The 19,565-nt window shown below is 33.6% G+C and overlaps 1 protein-coding gene and 1 long non-coding RNA gene across 5 annotated transcripts in view; one reads left to right on the plus strand and one right to left on the minus strand.

Annotated features, from left to right (window-relative positions):
* Positions 1–5,756: 5,756 nt before the first annotated feature.
* Positions 5,757–19,200, minus strand: LOC139973402 (uncharacterized). 2 transcript variants are annotated; one of them, XM_071980055.1, is made up of 9 exons: positions 19,120–19,200; positions 12,533–12,563; positions 11,751–11,923; positions 11,132–11,396; positions 10,090–10,301; positions 9,610–9,819; positions 8,581–8,880; positions 8,066–8,327; positions 5,757–6,741 (listed from the first exon to the last, which is right to left on the minus strand). In XM_071980055.1, exons 1-9 carry the CDS (start codon positions 19,183–19,185, stop codon positions 6,236–6,238), a joined length of 2,025 nt encoding a protein of 674 aa, XP_071836156.1. In that variant the 5' UTR covers positions 19,186–19,200; the 3' UTR covers positions 5,757–6,235. The 2 variants fall into 2 exon arrangements, with proteins under 2 accessions (XP_071836156.1, XP_071836157.1); XM_071980056.1 differs by lacking the exons at positions 11,751–11,923; positions 19,120–19,200 and having other exon boundaries at positions 5,758–6,741; positions 12,533–12,770.
* LOC139973421 (uncharacterized) overlaps positions 12,947–19,565 on the plus strand; it is a 30,124-nt gene continuing 23,505 nt past the window's right edge. For 2 of the 3 annotated variants that reach the window (XR_011795207.1, XR_011795205.1), the window contains exon 1: positions 12,947–13,175. This is a non-coding gene — a long non-coding RNA (uncharacterized lncRNA). Of the gene's footprint in view, positions 13,176–14,049; positions 14,144–19,565 lie in introns of all 3 variants that reach the window. The other variant, XR_011795206.1, reaches the window with a different exon arrangement.

Genomic DNA, 19,565 nt, shown 5'->3' on the forward strand with positions numbered 1-19,565 from the left:
TTATGATTTCAAAGTACCTTAACTGCTTTAACTTTACACAAGCATTTACAAGTTAATGCCTTCATTTTTCCTTGCTGGTATGAACAAGCTACTATATGCTAAACAACATGGCTGTCAACTTACGATACTTAACGGAATCTGATTGACCTATAAACCGTATGATATCACGTGATTGAGCCACATAGCACTGTTCCACGTGCTCGATGTGATGACATCACAAGGAAATACATCTTGAATTATGACGAATCGTGGCTGGATTCTTTACTACATTGAGACAAAGGCAAATTGTCAGACGTTATCATCTTTGCCAAGAAATCGGAGTTCATATTTCTTGTATTAAAGCATTTGCATACCCCTTCGTCATATAACGTAGTTGTGATTACAGGATTGTATTCGGAACGTGGTGACAGAAGATCATAGTGAAGTATTATATAAGCCTATTAAAAGAGTTCACATTAAATTGTACTGTGTCGGACAAAATGTTTGACACTGCATGAAAATGTTTACTTGTAGTAAGAATCAATCAAACGGTTGTACCCGCATATATGCCGTGAGTTACACTGAATGGTATCGATGAGTTTATATTACATGGTGATGTGGTCAAAATGATACAAAGATATGTCTTTAGTATCTCCAATTGTAATATTACAACAAGGAAGTAGGCGGTCTCAACGACAATCATTGTGACATATCGGAGAGCCATCGCCTCATATTTATAAATGATGAGCGCTTATTCAAATTCATATTTCTAGCAATATTTAAGAAAATTCGGCAATAATAAGTCATTGTCGGAGTATTATAAAATTTCTCTCGTGTTCTTCACCATTTCTCCCAATCCTTCTAAGTGTTTTTATATTTACTGTACAGAGTAGACTATGGAAGTCTTAACCATTATTGTTACTGATGACTCATTCGATGAATATAAAGAAATACCATTCCAAAGACGTTTGGAATATTTGCACCTGATTATGCAAGTGTCCCACCCTCTAACAAAACAAAGATCACTTTGAATTACTGGTAGCAATTTGGTAATCAAATATTCGTCGTCTCATACTGCTTACAAATTCCTGTCACCGGACATATCGACTTTCACCGGTACTGGGAAATAAAAATGAATATTCATGCTTATTTGTCAATTACCAATCAAATATAGGTGAATTAAGAACTTTTGATTTCAAGTGTCGTAAACTCCACCTTTGTATATGATGATGAAGTTGTACAGTGACGAGTGGGCTTGAGATACGTTAGGAATAGGGGATATTGGAAATGGTTCTGTTAAAGTTCTAAAACAAAGTACAATCGGAAGAGCCCCCTATATTCGATTCCCGGGGGTAAAAGGATCGGGGGGGGGGGAGAACCTTTTCATCATATACCCTATTGAATATGTATTTCTTGAATAGATAAGCGACTATTCAATCATATTTTTCCACCAATATTTTACAATATCCGTCAATATTTATTTAATCATTTATTACATTAGATTACATTGTCGGAACCTTGTATTCGTTGTAATAAACTTTCTCTCGTGCGATGATGAGTGAGGGATAAGGGGTATTGAAAGTGGGTCTGGTAAAGTGTCAAAATACTTATAAATGATAAGCGCTTATTCAAACACATTTCTTGCAATATGAAAATTCGCCAATCATAAGTCATTGTCGGAATATTATTAAATTTCTCTCGTGTTCTTCACCATTTTCTCCCATTCCGTGTAAGTGTTTTTATTTTTACTGCACGGAGTAGCCTTACCAAGTCCTTACCATTATTGTTACTGAAAACTTTTTCGATCAATGTAAATAAATACCATTCCAAAGACGTTTAGAATATATCTACCTGCTTATGTTTGTGTTATGTCCCACCCTCTACCACAACAAACACCACTTTGAGATGCTGGTAGCAATTTGGTAATACAATATTCTGCGTCCCATACTGCAAGCGATTCCTGTCATCGGACATATCGATTTTCACCGATACTAGGTTATCAAACTGAATAGTCATGTATATTTGTCAATTACCAATCACATATATGTGGATAACATCTTTTGATTTCAAGTGTCGTATACGTCACCTTTGTTTATGTAATAAAGTTGTACAGTTATGAGTGGGATTGGGATACGTTAGGAATATGGGATATTGGAAATGGTTCTGTTAAAGTTCTATACAAAAAATAATGGAAGAGCCCCTTCTATTCGATTCCGGTGGGTATATGGATCGGGGGACAACCTTTACAACATATACTCTATGAAATTCTTATGTGTGGAGTTAATTGGCGATTATTCAAACATATATTTTCACCTATATGTTAGAAATATCCTTTATTTTTTTATTTAATAACTTATAAAATTAGATTACATTGTCGGAATGTTGTATATGTTGTTATAATTTTCCATATAACCACCTTACTTTGTTCGTGTTCGTGTTCGTGGGAGTGGGAATGGTAGTTTTAATCTCTAATACGAATTAATCGTGGTAAGTTTAGTAAATAGCTGTTTCTTTATGCTGCAGACAAGTCTCATATTTTGTCACCAGTGTTTTTTTTTTTACCCAGTGCAGGTTAATCAGTAAGTATTTAATAAGCTATTCAATACTTCGTCCGTAGAATTTTCGAGTTATTGTTAAAGCGTAAAGTAGCATAGGCCTATTTAAATAAAATATATGATAGGATGTTGGTGTAACTAATCACATTGATTCAATTTACAGCTTCATAGCTTATTCCATTGATAGGACTATTAAAAATTGTGTTCATATACTTAAATGTTAGACTTAATAGAACAAAAACCTCTGACGTTATACATGAAAAAAAAAAGCAACTTGGTACGCTTGTCTATGTACGACGTTAAATATTAGTTCCTCAATGTTGTGTATTCATAAAATACAATTCATAATTGAACTAAGAATGAGTTCACAGTGGAACAAATTGTTTTTCATTTAACCTACACTTCATTAAATATTATGTTAATATTATACTCCGATACAACAATAAAAAGAGGAAATTTTGTCAATTTTCGACAAAAAAACTCATTTACCTTTTGACAAGTTTGTAAGCCTAAACGTGATATTATTTCAAGAAAGAAAAAGAATTAAGTAAGACGATGTAATGTGTGATATTACTTGTTTCTTTTGCCAGTTAAATAAAAATTGTGATATAGCTGATGGAAATATTTCATATGATCATCTTTCTAATAACATCATATCTCTATGATAAATTCTTTTTAGAAAACCAATCATTTATGCGCAGATCGTTCCCATTTGACATCCTGATATGGTATAAAATAATCAACTTGTTGTAAGATAGGTCAAGATTTGCCTCCAATTCCGACCGGAGACCCTCAACAAAAGGGTTTTAGAGAGGATCACAGACAGCTCCATAACAGATGGCTGGTATTCCCCATAGCAATGCACAACCCTCTCAGGCGTATATTGGTTACTTCGGATATATTGAGAGAAATGAATCCTTTTTCAAATATCACCTAAATTATAAAGAAAAAATGTATCGACTATGAAAAGGACAATATACGCAATTGTCTCATGGGAGCTACCGTCATTTTAGCTTACGAATAATTGAATCCTGATAACCACGCACACTTCTAATTAAAATGATTCTGGCAATATGAAATGCCAGAAATAAGACGTCCAAAGGAGTAAAAGAAAAAAATTTGCTCAACTCTAACGAGAATTGCCACCCAATTACTTCCCGGTTTTTCTTTTATTTAATTGTTTTGTATTAATGACGGTTCTAGAAAAGAGGGTAAATTGTCTATTAATACGTTACAAGTTTAACCACTACTATCACAACGTCATATTCAGCGTATACAAGCACGCTCACACTTCTGCTCAGGGCGTACTCAAATTGCATGTCAAGACGCACATTATCCTTTTACGGAATTAAAGTGGCCTCCGCTAGCTAGGTCAGGTGTCATTTCAAAGGCATAAAACGGGTAACCTTTGGCGTAGTCACTACGACTGATCTGATTGCCTTTGTCTCTGATTATACTATTTAATCCCGAAAGCAGGCCATTACGTAGCGATCAACCGTATAATTAGGGCGTAACGGTTTCCATGGTAGCTGTTCACCGTCTACGTATAACGTTAAAATAAGAATGTTGGGCTGATGAAGTTAAATGGTGCGACGGCGTTGCATCCACAGTCCCTCTCTCTCTTTTTCAGCCGATTTGAAGTAGAATTACTACCGAATCTTTTAACATGTATATACATCACCAACAATATTTGATTGATAGCAATTCTGTCCATACGAACCAGCAATTATATGACGGTAAGGATAATACGTCAGTTTTATGTATCTCTTTCTTCATTTATAATAGTTGTTCTAGGTTATTGGATATTGCTTGAAAATATTAAGGGAAAAGCAACCATTGATTATTTAAAATAGTATTTTCTTTTCGTTGTAGTAATTGGCATCCACAAATAAACACAAAGCTTTGGTATTTCAGAGAGATCCGAGTCATATTTCACTGGTATAGGTGCTGGAAAGAGCGGGTGGGTTGCTGTCGGTGACAAATATAGACAGAAGAGCCTTTCTTATAATCTGTTTACACTTTAAACTTGTTTATTTGATGTTTTCTAACAATTGTTCTTTATATTTATAAAGACCGCACTTGTTTCCTTTTTATTTTTGAATGTTTTTGTTGATTTTAACTCAAGTTTTACTTCAATCCTTCCTATTTAGAAATTACCTGAAATGTATTCAGGAAAATGAAAGTAGAGGGAAACTCCACGGTTTTCAAGCGATAACAAAACTTCGTTTAATAAAATGTTTTGCAAGTTTTACATCATCCATTTGTTATGTTTTTCGATATCAAGGTAAGTTATATATTTCCATGTGTTCTTATATTACTCATCTCGTCTGGCTTGTAGTTTTGCCCTCTTTACGAATTATCCACAGGGTCGAAAATGGTGCGACACTCTCTTTCCAGTACTGTGAAAGAAAAACTAAGGATCCAATGTTCAGGGCCGACAAAGGACCACTTTCCATAAATCAAAGTGTACCTTTTGTCACTTTGAAAATAACGTGTTTGACATTGTTGTAATCTTAAAGATGAACCCCGCAAGTTCTTTGACTAATCAACAAGACTCCATTATCTGTTGTTGAATACCAGGGATGTGGAGACGGAATACATAGGCCACTGTCATCCCGTGCCCCCCCCCCACCAGCTCCCCACATATGCCCTCCAATTTCTGTGAAATTCTTGAAGATGACACTCTCCTTTGAATTTGTAAGTCTCAAGGGGATTCATGTCGGAATATATGTGTTATATTTCAAACACAGTAGTACGCTTTAAATGCTGGGGTTCGTGGGGATGATCAGGTGTTTATCGCACTTAACTAGGAATTCGGAGAACGATCATTTCTATAGTCGGGACAATCAAGCAGATGACAAAATGAACAATCACTACATCATATTCTTACATGGAGATGAGTGAGAAAGAATGAAGTTATGCAGATTAATGGTAAGTTAGTGAGTCTGGTTGAATACGTACCTTTGGCAAATATCTAATTAGAGGAGTCTTCCAGAACCCTGGTTATATATGATCAACTTTGTGTGCATGTAAACGCTTCTTTCATTATCGTAAGCAAATGTATCATCTAGTTGTGTCACTGTACGGATATTGATTCATGAATAAGAAGGCACATATTCTGGTGATTTCGGTTGGTTGTGTTCTTTCTGCATAAACTATTGCGCTTTACTCTGGCAGTAGAACTGTTCTCTCAAACATATTACATAAACAACCCAAAAAGTAAATCGAAACGTATAAGATATCGTTCATAGTTAGGCGATGTCATAACATTGTCACTTGTGTTTATTCAATATAATCGCAACTTTTGGAAAGGAATATTACTGGTCAGTATACTGATGTATTTTTTTTAATATATTTTATTTGCATCACTTCTTAGTATTCTCAGTGACATCATAACTGATAACATTAAAAAAAATCGAATTCAATACCATTTTGAAAACTCTGGACATATTATCGAATGCCATCGAGTTTCCTGTGATTGTTGTACCCCTCTTAAATTGTTTTACCGTCGTTTGATAGTTTGCCCCATAACATAGTATTGCATTGGAAGGTTAATTAGTGTCTCTTTCCTTCGCTTCCATCTTTCAAATACGCAAACTTCTACTAGCTTCGATATGTACTTCCTTGTTTAATATATGTCATTATATCGCCAACCGTCTCCTGTCCTTGTAACCTTGAAGACTTCAAATCCACTACTTTGATCATTGACTTGGCCGTATTTTCATTGTTGTTGCTGTTATACCGCAATCAGAACCGTGAAGATTCGTCCAGAAGATACCGCGGTTATCGTTGTACCAGTAGTCACCGTTGAGATTGGAGTAGCCGCAGGAATAGAAAGTTGTCTCATAGACGGGGTTTTTGTTTCGGCAGCATCTATAATTCTCACAACCGCTACAGCCATCACAATTATAGCATTTATATTCACGACGGCCATCATAATAATAACAATAATAACAAGAGGAATAACGATAATTACAATCATAATAATAACAGTAATAATAGCAGCCACAGTCAGAGTAATCGTAGCCACCTGTAGCTACGCGGTTGCTGAATGCAGAACAGTGGCTGGTAGAGCCCGTATTACTATCGTCTGGATACCACCAGACACCTCGGTGTTTTTCTGCGCAATCAAAGGTACTCGATCCATCATTGTCCTGATCTCGCGTACTAAATCGATATCCGGAATTTGCTACCATAGCGTTATTACCTGGAATGAAATTAGCAAATACTGAATGAAGATATTTTCTTGTAAAATACGAAGTTTTTTCCTTTTATATATACTGAACATTATTAAGTCATTTCAGGTTCGTTTGCTAGAGTTGTCGGTTATAATTGCGTTTGCTATTTTGTTCGTTTAAGTTGGGCTTACGTTATATTTTTTGGTGGTTTCATATACGAGTTCTAAATTATCGTGAGGGAGTTTACAATATTGAACAAAGGAGTCAAGTTTGCACATTTAACTGGAGCGGTTCCAATTCTGTCAATTCGTCTGTGACCTCATTTGAAAACATCGTTAAATATGAACATATATTTTTTAATGTCAATATTTTATTTATATTATTATTTATTTCCCTTCGACAAATATAATTAATAATATAGTTGTGAGTGACAGATTAACAGAAATGTAAAAGGTGCATTTGTTGAAGTGTTCACATTCGGCATTTTGTAAAATGTATAGTTTTGACTGTTCAATATATGCTAGGTGTTCAAATAAGAGTGAAAGAATTAAAGTGTTTGATTGTATCATTCATGTCATCATCTTCTCTCGTGATAACGTCTTATATTTCATACTGACGGATTAATTTAATATGATATCAACAAACTAATCGTTTACCATATGATTAAACACGTTTACCATATGATTAAACATTTCTAACGATAAGAAATACTGCAAGAAATGCTCTTTAAGAATGTAACACATACAATTCGTCTCGACTGATCTCTTTATAAAAATGTCCGAATTATTTGATACTTTAGTTGTTATTATTGTAATATCATTGGCCTTTCAATCAATGTTATGAACAAATATTGCATGGACAAATGAAACTTAATTTTCCATTGTTTGGAAATGATAAAGTCGTTTTTAAAGAAATTAATTGAACTCACTTTTTAATAACATATTTCAATCACAAAGTAAGTTGAAATGCTGCAGCAGTTCTTAGGTTTCCAGAATGGTTATTATTCCCTTGCGTTATAAGCTCGACAAGATCATAGTGAAAATGCGAGGAAGCAGACGCTATTAAATATATAACAGCGTGGTTGATATGATATAGCATGATGTTACAACAATATATCATTTTACCAACACGTAATACAATGTAAAGCAATTGTACGATGAGCAATGCGCACGGGACTCAAAGCTCGACATCTAATACAGTTTGACATTAGTATATACACTAGATGTATAACATGACCTGAGTATATGTACGAGTACAAATCCAAGAGTGTGATTACGACTACAGGTAGTTATGCTAGAATGATATGACGTAATAACTACAAGACGTATGGTTGACATTTAGCACAATACATACCAGCATTTCCATTGTAGCCACCCAATGACAGTCGGTATCTCTCTCTTTCGTTACCAATTCTGAAATATGAATACTGGCTGTGGTATGTTGATCCTTCCCTGTTTGTCTTTTCTATTAGAAGTTGGTAGTTTTTTTGGTTTGTCAATTTGTATATTTTATCGTTGCCAATCCAATGATCTCCTGTTGGAATTCCAAACCCATTTTTGTACTCATTCCAGAATCGATAAAAGCTGACGGAACTACTTGTACGTCTTTGCAAAATCTACAAAGAGAATCAATTAGTTTATAGATGGCAAGTAAGTAATGTATGGAATATCTCATTGTACTACAATAAGTAAGATAAATTAATTGGTGAAGGTCAATAACCCGATTTGTTTAAACTGATAGGAAGATGGATTAATTTAATTAAATAATGTTATAATTCACTTCCAATGTTAGTGAACGAAGGCCTGTCATATGAGAAAACATTTAGTTTAACATGGGAAAGCTTTTGATTGTCAATGGCTAAAACTTACTGTCCATCCCCCACTAGACATGTTACAAAAAACTTCAAACCCGAAGCTTTCAACTGGATAAATGGTATATTTTCCATTATTTCTTCTACCCGCTGTGTAAAGATCAGAACAATCTCTCGGTCCACTGCGAGTACATGTAGCACCATCACCTTCAAACCATTCGTTACAGTAACATCTACGGATATCATTTCGCTCCTCACAGGTTGCGTCTGCACTGCAACTGTAACTCTCACTTGTAAGTACATTACTGTTGCAAGTTGTCCGTAAGGAACAGTCAGAATTAATGTATGATTCACCTTCCTGGAAAGATAAATGTAAGACGACATATTCCAAAGTTAGTAAAATATATGTTAATTTTTTACATTTTTAGCGACTTTTGATGACACACTGGATTAACACTAATATACGGTCATGAGCGTTTTAAATATATTAGGTAACGTTCATCGTGCTGGGAGTATCATAATTGCATTGCCATGCTATGTACTTTCGCTAGGTCTAAATGAATTACAGGCAAAGCATTAAAAATACCTTACCCTCACTACCCTTCCTTTGGCAGAAACTCGCAAAGGGTATCAACTTTAGGAAAGTTTTATGAGGTTTTTGGAGCAAACTTCAATATATTCGATCTAGTGATTCGCCATTAAAACCAAAAAGTAGCTAAAACATGATGCATTCAAAGGTTTATTTCAACTTAACACTTAAGCTACAATTCTTTCTAATCGCAAGACTTTGGGTTCAAAAGTAAATCATTACTTTTTCTGTAACATTTATGAGGGAATGCACATCCGTATGAGTAGTATTATCAATCCCTTCTTAATGTAATACATCAATCGACTGACAGGTTTGCCTGCACCGGCGACGGAATTGGGGTCCATGGTCCCTACCTAAACCGCGATACACACGCCAATCGGTTTACTGTAAATGTATAGCGATAATCGACAATTTAACTATTTGAAGGTTTGATTGAAATAATATGGACAATGCGTGAAGAGCAACGTATTTAAAATGTACTGAAAGAAATGTACTGACCCTTAATACACTTCCTTTGGCAGCAACGAAGCAGTTGTGGGTGCACGTCACTCCGTCCCCTTGGTAGTTTTGATTGCAGTAACATTTACGTACACCGTTCCTCTCATCACAGGTTGCGTGATCACTACACTGGTAACTCGCCTCTATAATCTGGTTGTTCCTACAAGTTGATCTCAGTGTACATCTTGAATTGACGTAAAACTCGTCGTCCTAATTTAAGATATTCAGCGAAAATACTAATAAATCTTTCATCAATTTGCGGTTGTCACAGTGAAATGTACAGGGTTTCAACAGTGTGTGGTCAATACAAACTTCCTATCGATTGATCTTGGCAAGGATATGAACCTTTAAGAAATTTAAATGCGGTCGTTGAAGCCAACTCGGATGACGCAGGCTTTCCGGATTCGTCATAAAAAGGTAGATATCAAACATTAAATGAAGAGGAAAGCATTTAAAATGCCCCGAAAAAGCGGTACTGACCATTAATACACCTCCTTTTTCAGCAACGAAGCAGTTGCATTGGTTCAGAGGGATACATCGCTCTTGCTGTATTAGATAATCACCGACACAAACACATTGCTCTGTTTCTGGGTGAGATGTAGCCGAGATGCAAGAGTCAGGGTCATCACAATTCCTCTCACAGGTCTCATTGCTAAATATCTCATTAGCTGGACACCATTCGGGAATTATTCCTAGAGTACAGGAAATAATAAAATGTAAATAATATGAACCTGATAGAGAAACGAAGAATATGACGTGAGAAAGAAAAGGTTTGTCATTCTACCCTCTCATGTCATTCTTATCTGAAGGTTAAAGGAAAAAACACACATTCAGAAACAGTTCGAATATATACAGAACAATTTAAATCAGGTACTGGCTGTTCCTTATTCAACTTTATGTTAATATTTATTCAACATTACGAGATGATACTCCATAATTTGTTGCACAACTGGTCTGAAACCATATAGTCATAGCTTACTTCTGTTTCCGAGTTTCCTCGGAGTTACTATACTACTACTTTTTGACAACAATGATTATTAATAACAACGTTGGTTGTTCTGATCAAACTGGGAGACGGACCTGTTAAAGTGTAAACATTCTGTTGTACAAATGTTAGATACGGTTCCTTGTTCAGAACCAAGTTAAGTGTTGAGAACGAAGCAGTAATGTAGTAAGTGCGTAATCACAATTCAGCTAATGGAGGCTTTTTCGAAATCTAGTATGGATACTAATGCAATATTAATATTTCAGCATATCATATATATCATTGCATGTTGTAACCGCTACTATATGAATTTTAGCAACGTTGTACTCGCTGGTATACTCTATGTATACTCGTACTATATGTATTGTAGCAGTTTATTCAAGCTAAGAAAATGTTTGACATGTCAATTTTACTACCAAAAGATAAATTCGTTCTCAGAATGAACCTTTCAGTTTATGCACGTTTACTTTCGACATTTCATAAACAAAAACGAGTTATTTTGGCTTTATGTTTAATAAGAATGTAAAAGACACTTACCATCTGATATTTCGAATGTACCTAAACTAGATATATGATAATCCTCCCATTCATCTGAGATACGAAACTCGTCGTATGTTACATAGTAAGTATCTCCAGCAACGTTCTCAAAATCCATTCGCAGTTGGTACCGCTTTTGATTTGTTAAGAAGGCAATTTTTTCATTTCCAATCCAAAACTCACTTCCTAGAAAGCCAAAGCCATTTCTGAAATCTTCCCAACTTCTGTTGAAATTGACGGAATCCGATCTTCGGCGCTGTAATACCTACGACGAATAACAAATAAGTTAAGCGTTAACTAGGACGTTATTAAATATTAATTATTCGTTCCCTACCGCAATGTGATTTGTTGCTAACATTTCTAACAGAAAATAGAAATTATATGTATAACTTTAATTTGTAATGTAGGCTAAAGGTTTACAGGTTTTTTTTGGAAGACTGGACTTAATTTCAAAATGTATAAAAATAATTGATTCAAATTTTGCTTCGATAAAAAGATTCAAGTTGAAAAAAAGGATTTTTTTACATCACTATGTATTGCTGTAGGCAAAATTGAAGTAAATTTGTTCAAAACTGGTTAAAGTTGAGCAGGGGACATCAAGTTATCAATTATGGCATACCGTCCATCCACCAGTATCAAGATCATTATAACAGTAAGCCTCAAACGGTTCCGGGTAGCCATCTGGTTTAATAAGGTACACTCCAGATGTATTGTGGGTTGAGGAACATGCATTCGATACTTCAGTGCAATCTCTCGGATACTCAGGTTGTTGAAAAACAAAGTATGTAAAATCTGGACGAAAGGTAATACAAATGAACATTTTATCGCGATTGAAAAATCATTTCAGTTACCGAAAATAGCTTTCTGAGCCAATTGTAATAAACATGGCTTTTGTTACTATGCGAGTTAAGATAATAGATTATCCTTTATGCCAATTATTACTCAACTACCGTATACAGGAAGATATCGCGAATAATATTAAATTTAATAAGGTAATCGTGGTTGGAATCTCAGATGTAACTGTTTTGAAACAATTACGATAACATAAGATTCAAAGACCATTTGAATCAGATGTTTTCGTAGTTATCAGTAGTTAAAGACTAATGAAAACAGTCAAATTCCCTTAAACGTACATGAAAAAATATCGATGTAGCACGTTGGACATGAAAAGATCGAAAATATACGACTCAGAGGAAATCAATTTCATAATAGATGTTCGGAAATGGTGACATGATTGAAAAAAAAAAAAAAAACGTTTAGAGCGACCACTAAAGAACCAACATTTCCAGCCATTCAAGTTGGTCAACTGAGGTGTTAACATTTATAATACATAAGTGATATAGCTTACTGAGGTTACTTCTTATCATAAGGTCAATCATATAACATAACAACTACACCTACCTGAAGATCTTCTGTCGGCACCGACGATTCCCTGTGTAATAAAATACTTTTAATTAATACATTACAAGACATACAGATTGATGCAGTCAACATTAAGCAGGATCAGATTAAATCTAAAGCTAATGTCTTATAAAAACAGTTCGAGGGAAAGAAAGAACAATTCGCAAACTGGTTCAAAACATGTGAGGTTAAAACAAGTTAAGTCGATATAAACTTTGGTAAATTCTCCAGATCACCACTTGTATTGATGTTTTATCTTTGTCTACATTCCGTAGCTGATTTACAGGTCAATGATCACTTACAGGATACAACTCTCTTCCTGGAAGCTTTAGATTAATGGGATATTTTCCGGTGTAACAGCTATCCTGGTACATGATACGTAAGTTCACGTAAAGAACAAAGGCAATAGCTGACTGCTTCCCTAGACAGCTTTGTTACTTAATGCAGACAGATGTTCTTTGTTCAAGTTATATTTTGACGTAAGAAGATTACAGACAAATGTTGTAACGCATTTGTGTTTATCAGTCCTTAATAACACTTAGGGATCATTTAAATCGTCCTAGCTGTTCTAAGATTACCGTGTCTTGATACTTACCGTGCACAACGAAACTCTAAGATTTGAAAGGGTCATTTTACTTATAAGGTAAGTTCATGCGTTTATCAGAACGAAAACGAAAAGATATTCTTTGATTGTCTAATTTCGTGTGTGTTTTTGTCGCTTCTGTTACTGTTACTTGTCATTTAGCCTTTGAAGAAGATCCTGCTAGGATCGAATCCCCAGGCCAGCTTACTTTTACACATTGTCTAATTTCTGTAGACACTTATTTACTTCCATCAGCCGGCTATACTAACAACTAAGTCTAGCCAAAATTAGCAAGTGCTTCGTGTTTGAAATATTTCGTAAACCAATCGGCAAAAAAATGTGATACGCAAACTTGACTCTCAAAATACAATCTTTTCATTAGTCATTGATGTTTTAACAAACGGCATCCATGATACTCTTTGCAGCTATTGCAATGTACACAATTTTTGGAATGATTTAGAAGAGGGGTTTTCGACGTGTTAAACATTTATTCTCAGCGGAGGACTGATAGGTTACTATTGTAGTTATATACATATATTCACATAAGTTAAGTTACTATCCTGAATATAAAATTGTATAATACATCAGCCAGACTGGTGACAATTTCTTTAATGCGCGACATAGACTGATGATTTTTTTATCGGTAAATGTCCATGACTGGTCTGTTTAGATCGGTCAGTATTTTTCAGAACTTGCGTCATGCTTGTTTGACCAGCTGTTCGGCATATTGGCCACTTGCTATTAATGGAAACTGGCTTTTTGTGGGGAAAAAAAGTTAAATGTTAGTTTTCCGTTATCTTCAATGATGCTAACTTTTACCGATACTGATATGCCGCCGGTATTGCAAACATCAATAAACACTTAGAGAGTTAAACTTTATATTACAACTTTCTTCCGGGAAGACTTAGATTATTGACATTGTCCCGTTTTACAGCTACTCTGGCACATGATATGTAAGCTAACGTGAAAGAACAAAGACAAACATGAACAAAATGAACTCTAAGTGAAAGGTTCCATTTACTTGTAAGGTAAGTTTTTAGCCATAGACTTTTATATCTTACTAATTAGAAGCATGAAGCGTAATTAATAAATGACGGGATTGTAGGGATCAGTATTTAATTTTAAGCTATAAGGTGTGACGTAGTGAGAACACAGCAACCAATAAGTTGAAGAGAATTTTTGTCTTAATGGTTTTGTCAGTTTCTTTAAAAATCCACAGCATTAAAAGTAAACCTATAATACAATACACCAGTCCGTTATGAAATAGAGAATTTAAGATATCTTTGTTGAACGTTAATTCTAGAAAGCTACCTGATATAGAGGGAAATAGATGATTTAACTTAAAAACTTTATTTTCTATAACATGACAATGATGACAATTGCACGAAATATAGAATTTCACCAGAAAAAGTGCAAAAGGAAAGGGGGAACTTTCAAAGAAATTTAAATTGTGTTTTTTTCTTTCAGACAAGTCCTTCAATGATAATAAGTCCATAGAACCATAAGTAGTAAGAATTTTACAGGTAGTCGGCTTTAAATTTGTTACAGTAAGAATGGTCGATAGCACCTTAAACAATTACATTTTTTATCTTGTTTGGTATATTCTGAATACCGACATCTTTGAACAGACGAGTATATGGCAGTTCAAATTTCATGACATTACGATGTTATCTGTCAAGAAAAAACATATTGTATAGAATTTCCAAATCTCTGTATAAACAAGACAACACTCTTTAGTTCTTTCCTAAAATGTTAAGAATTCTCTGATTTATTCGTCTTTATCAAATTCTTGATTTTTTGTCTGCACACTGGTCATCATGTCAATATAGCCTTAAAACGTTCTACGGTTTACAGAAGAATATGATCCTTTGATACAAGGATATCAAACCACCTTGACCTTAAATCATGAAAATAAAATCAATAGAATCGAAATAATTACACAATGTAATTGTTGTTGCGAACAAGGTAAAATACACAACATGGTATCATTTCTACAAAGATAATAACGCGGTCAAAGGCGATTGTTTTGGGACGTAGCCAAAGTTTTGTATCGTCGATAATGCTTTAAGGAAGCAATGATTTACACTGTATGAGACGTTACTGTTCTATTTGTATAAACCATTGTAGTTTATTGTCACCGTAAGTTGAGTGACGCAAGTCGTATATTTCTTGTATACATTACTCGTTCGAACGATAGCCACAAAATATCAAATGGAGGAATTTAATTAGATATCTTTAAACACATCAGTAAACCGAAAGTTTTTCAGGCGAATTATAACCATACATGGAGTAGAGTTATGACAATGCTTTCTAGTTTTTGCAACGTGTTAGAATAGAGACATTTAAATACAGTGTAATAGATTTGATATTGTTTAATTTGTAAACGTTTATCATGTATGGGTTTTCTTAAATATAGGGAGAGTTTCCTTTTCTATACTGAATTATGTTATCTGTTACTTTAAAACGACAAACGAAACGTTAAGTTTTGTACTACATCGACCAGCCACATGGTATCATGAAAGGAAGGTGCAAGTCGGTGGGAGGGAGGGAGGGATGGAGAACAGTGAATAGGGAGAGTGTGGGTGGGGATCGGTGACTACTCCAACCACAAACATGCTATAGTTAGAGTACATTTTCAGTGGTCCCATTATAGGAAATCTGGCCATTTATGAGAATATCTTCGCGAAGGTTTTATATTTAATTCCGGTATTCAAATTGAGACTATTAAACGTTACCTAGTTTGTCAAATACAAGGAACTTTACATGATCGTCACGACTTTATGGAGTATCTTATGTGAAAATCAATGTAAATTACGGTATTTGTGATTAGATAATTTACAAATAAATTAGAGAAAAACTTTCTTTCCTTGAAGTATTTCCAGATTTTACGTATCACCTAATACTTTTTTTTTCACAATTGTATTTATATATTTATATATATATATATATATATATATATATATATATATATATATATATATATATATATATACATACATAAAATATTTAATTTCTTTACACAATAACCTAACGTGTTATAATCCAGATATAGACAAAATCATCACATTGGATTGTCATTAAAATGTTGGTGAATTGGATCATGTCAAAAGTAAGATTTTCAATAAAAATTTAATATACGTTTTGTTGAAAATATTTTTATTTATACTCTGTGTTTTTGTTTTTTTTGGCTTCTATAGATTTATCCAAATTTAAAGTAAAAAAAAGAAAAAAAAACTAAAGACAAAACAATAAAACATGCATTAAGGTATTCCTAATCAACTTACCATTGTAATGAAAATTGAAAAGCATAATTATTTAAAGGCAAGCAACCAGAATGAGCATCAGGTTATTTTTAAAGTGTTAGAAATGTTTTCTGCATCTGCACTAAGTTATTCCGCTAGTTATGTGACCTTTATTTTTATTTATTTACTAATGATAGGATAAAATAGAGGATTTGCCTTTTGCTTTTCTTCCAGAATATAGCTTATATTAAAAACTACAATGTAACAAACTGATTTAATGCATGAGAACATACAATTCTTCAGTGAAATTTATTTATTTGATGAGGCATTTAAGTATTTTGGAACAATTTTTTGTGTGACTAGTTGTCTGGACTCAAAGACTAAAGAAACATCTTACTACGATTTTATTTTGAGTATTATTTTATGAAAATAACTATTATTTTCCCTCAGACTTTCACATCGGTCACAATTACAAAACTAATGATTATTTTACATTATTCGAATGACTCGAAGAGGTAATTCAGATGTTACCAAAATGGCAATTTATAAGATCTTATAAAACAACTTATACTTATAAGTAACGTCTATGGCATTGGAAAGCGACTTTCAGTCTTTTAAATCTTCTAGTTTATACAATTCAAAGATCATGTTCGTAAAAAACAGTATCATTTTTAAACAGTTAAACAAGTCTCACACATTCGACAAACAATACTTTATAGGTGTTTCATTCTAACTCACGATAATTAAAACAGAAATTTCAAAAAGTGCAATGTTCATGAAAGTGAATTACACATAAATTTATTTTGTTGTTTCTTGCATTAATTACTTGATAGAAATATTAGCATATTTTGGGATGTGCACATTTTTTGTACTTTTTATTTTAAGGTAAGGATATATCAAAATATCTCAACTAACTCCATTCACTACTAAAATCTCATTTACTTTCTTTCAAGTTTCCTCTTATCTTGGTATCGTTATAGGACATTAAGTCTGAGTATAGAGGAGTTACCTCTAGTTAAGTGTTACTATACTTCTCGTTTTGATATTTTCATAGAGGAAATAACTTTGATCTCTACTTATGATATCAATCGTATTGAACTTTCACTTAGAAAGGCATGCGATAGGAGACGTTCTTTACAACTTTATCATGTTAAATAAAATAAATGAAAATGTCTTACATTTCCTCTGCTCTTATATCCATGATCTATAAAAATTGCGTTTAAAACAATTGCTGTTATCAAGTTAACTAAGCCGAGTATCGTTATTATAATTACTAGTTAGTTTTAATTTAAATTAATGTTATTAAACCTTGTTTCCTTGAAAATGTACATATCCAAATTAGTGATCTTTATGTTTACGTTTTTTCAAAATGCATTTCAAAATATCCTAATGCCTTGTTGCAGACTGTTTTTCCAAAATTGCTACATAAATAATGATATATTTTAAAGTGATATCGATGAGCATGTGAAGGAAGTAAACATTTAGGTGCTCCCTGAGAAAATTTAAAGCTGCAAATTTCGCATTTGGATGATAGTTTGCAGAAATATTATCAAGTTTAAAAATGAGCATTGTTTCAAATTTGATGAAATTAAATCGGACCTACCACCCTTTGAAGTATGTATCTTATTTAAAGGATATACCTTATCATTATAGTTTTGTTTACAGTAGTTACCCAACTGTTGACTATTTGTATTTGAAGTAAATTGAGGCATCTTTCTGATTGGATTATGACATAGAAATATTTTGTTGTTAGATTAGCCAACGCAGATGTTGCTTTGATGGATACATAATGATAACTTCGACGAATACAAGCACTAACGAGCCTGTTTGGAAATCATATCAAAATAACAGAGCTGACAAAGGAAGTTGCCTTTAAACAAATGGGAATCAAGTTATTCGTTGTATTATTAACAAAAAACATTAGAAACACATAACCATACAAAAAGTAGCGACTGTCGCTCTGTATCGATGGGGAATCCTATGTCTGGATATTTAACAAGAAGATACATTTTCACTTATGAATCTAGAAATAACTGGATTTTATAGTTTAGCTTGTAGTTATCGCTGAAATGATTGAATTTCAAAGTGTTAGTTATTGTACTTGTAGCAAAAATTATGGAACATGAATTTATAAACTTGATTAATCTACTTGTTAATTAAGTTCAATAATTGATGAAATGAAGGAATTTTGTAACGTGTTGATATGCACCTCAGAAAGGTGGGCTTGGCTATTAGAGGGTAACCTTGTGCACTGATGTGCTGTAAAGGATATGTGGAGAGCGATATACTCATAGTTTGAAAAGAGATTACTTTTTCCTGGCCATGTCACGCAACTTGATTGACTTTTATTAGTTGGTGTGTAACAAAATTCGTTTAAGATGTATATATGAATGAGCTTTTCTTCTTAGTATTTTACATGTGAGCAAATATGAGAGAATACTTGATTAAGGCATAGAAAAACCAATTGATCTAAGTTAGTTTTTTTTTCCAGTATGTGTGGTTCAATTAAAGACGTGTTGTTATATGTCGAAACACTGTTGTTCTTTCGCAAGGTTAAAAATTCGAAGTATTTTAAATTGAAGGCCTTTAAAACTGAACTTCATCCGGTATTTTTGTCGATGTTTTCCTATTAAATGGAAAAAAGTTGTTACTTCAGTTTGTCACATCATTTTAAATAAACAGAGTTAGCTCAGCAACACAACTTATATTATTTTCGAAACAGTGGTAAAATATTAAAAAATTTAAATAATAGAAAGACTTACCCTTTCTGTTCCAAACGAGTTGCAAATCGTCAAAACAGTCAAACAAACTTTGAAAAGCGTTTCCATAATTTCGGGTCTGTAGAAATGTCACGCAAAAATATATTCGATGAAGTGCAAGATGACAAATGGCACAGAGTCTCTCTTTAGGGGTGATCAACTCCCTACTGAAATGACCGCAGTAGTGGTATGGATGTCCATTAAATCCATAATTTTAATTGAAATATGGTTTGGATTATAGGTACAACACATACGAGGAAATGCTGTACATTGGCCTCTCTGTTAATAAGGCTAGTGGTCATGCGCAATCTAACTTAATATTATTTGTAGCTATTTGCATCGATAAATAAAGCATAAAACCTATTGTATACTAATCGACTATCGTGTCTCTAGTTCCAAGGACAGCAGTCATATTGCAATTTAATAACTCTTAATGTATTTGGTTTTTA

The sequence above is a fragment of the Apostichopus japonicus genome, chromosome 9 (genome assembly GCF_037975245.1).
Source record: "Apostichopus japonicus isolate 1M-3 chromosome 9, ASM3797524v1, whole genome shotgun sequence".
NCBI classification, from domain to species: domain Eukaryota; kingdom Metazoa; phylum Echinodermata; class Holothuroidea; order Aspidochirotida; family Stichopodidae; genus Apostichopus; species Apostichopus japonicus.

Bases quoted from the DNA above. Each gene is read 5' to 3' on its own strand.
- LOC139973402 (XM_071980055.1), bottom strand. From the start codon at position 19,185: ATGGAAACGCTTTTCAAAGTTTGTTTGACTGTTTTGACGATTTGCAAC. The intron at 11,397-11,750 runs GTATGCCATAAT...TATTCGTCGTAG, and splicing joins TTGATACTGGTGGATGGACG to GTATTACAGCGCCGAAGATC. The intron at 9,820-10,089 runs GTCAGTACCGCT...ATCTTAAATTAG, and splicing joins AAAAAGGAGGTGTATTAATG to GACGACGAGTTTTACGTCAA.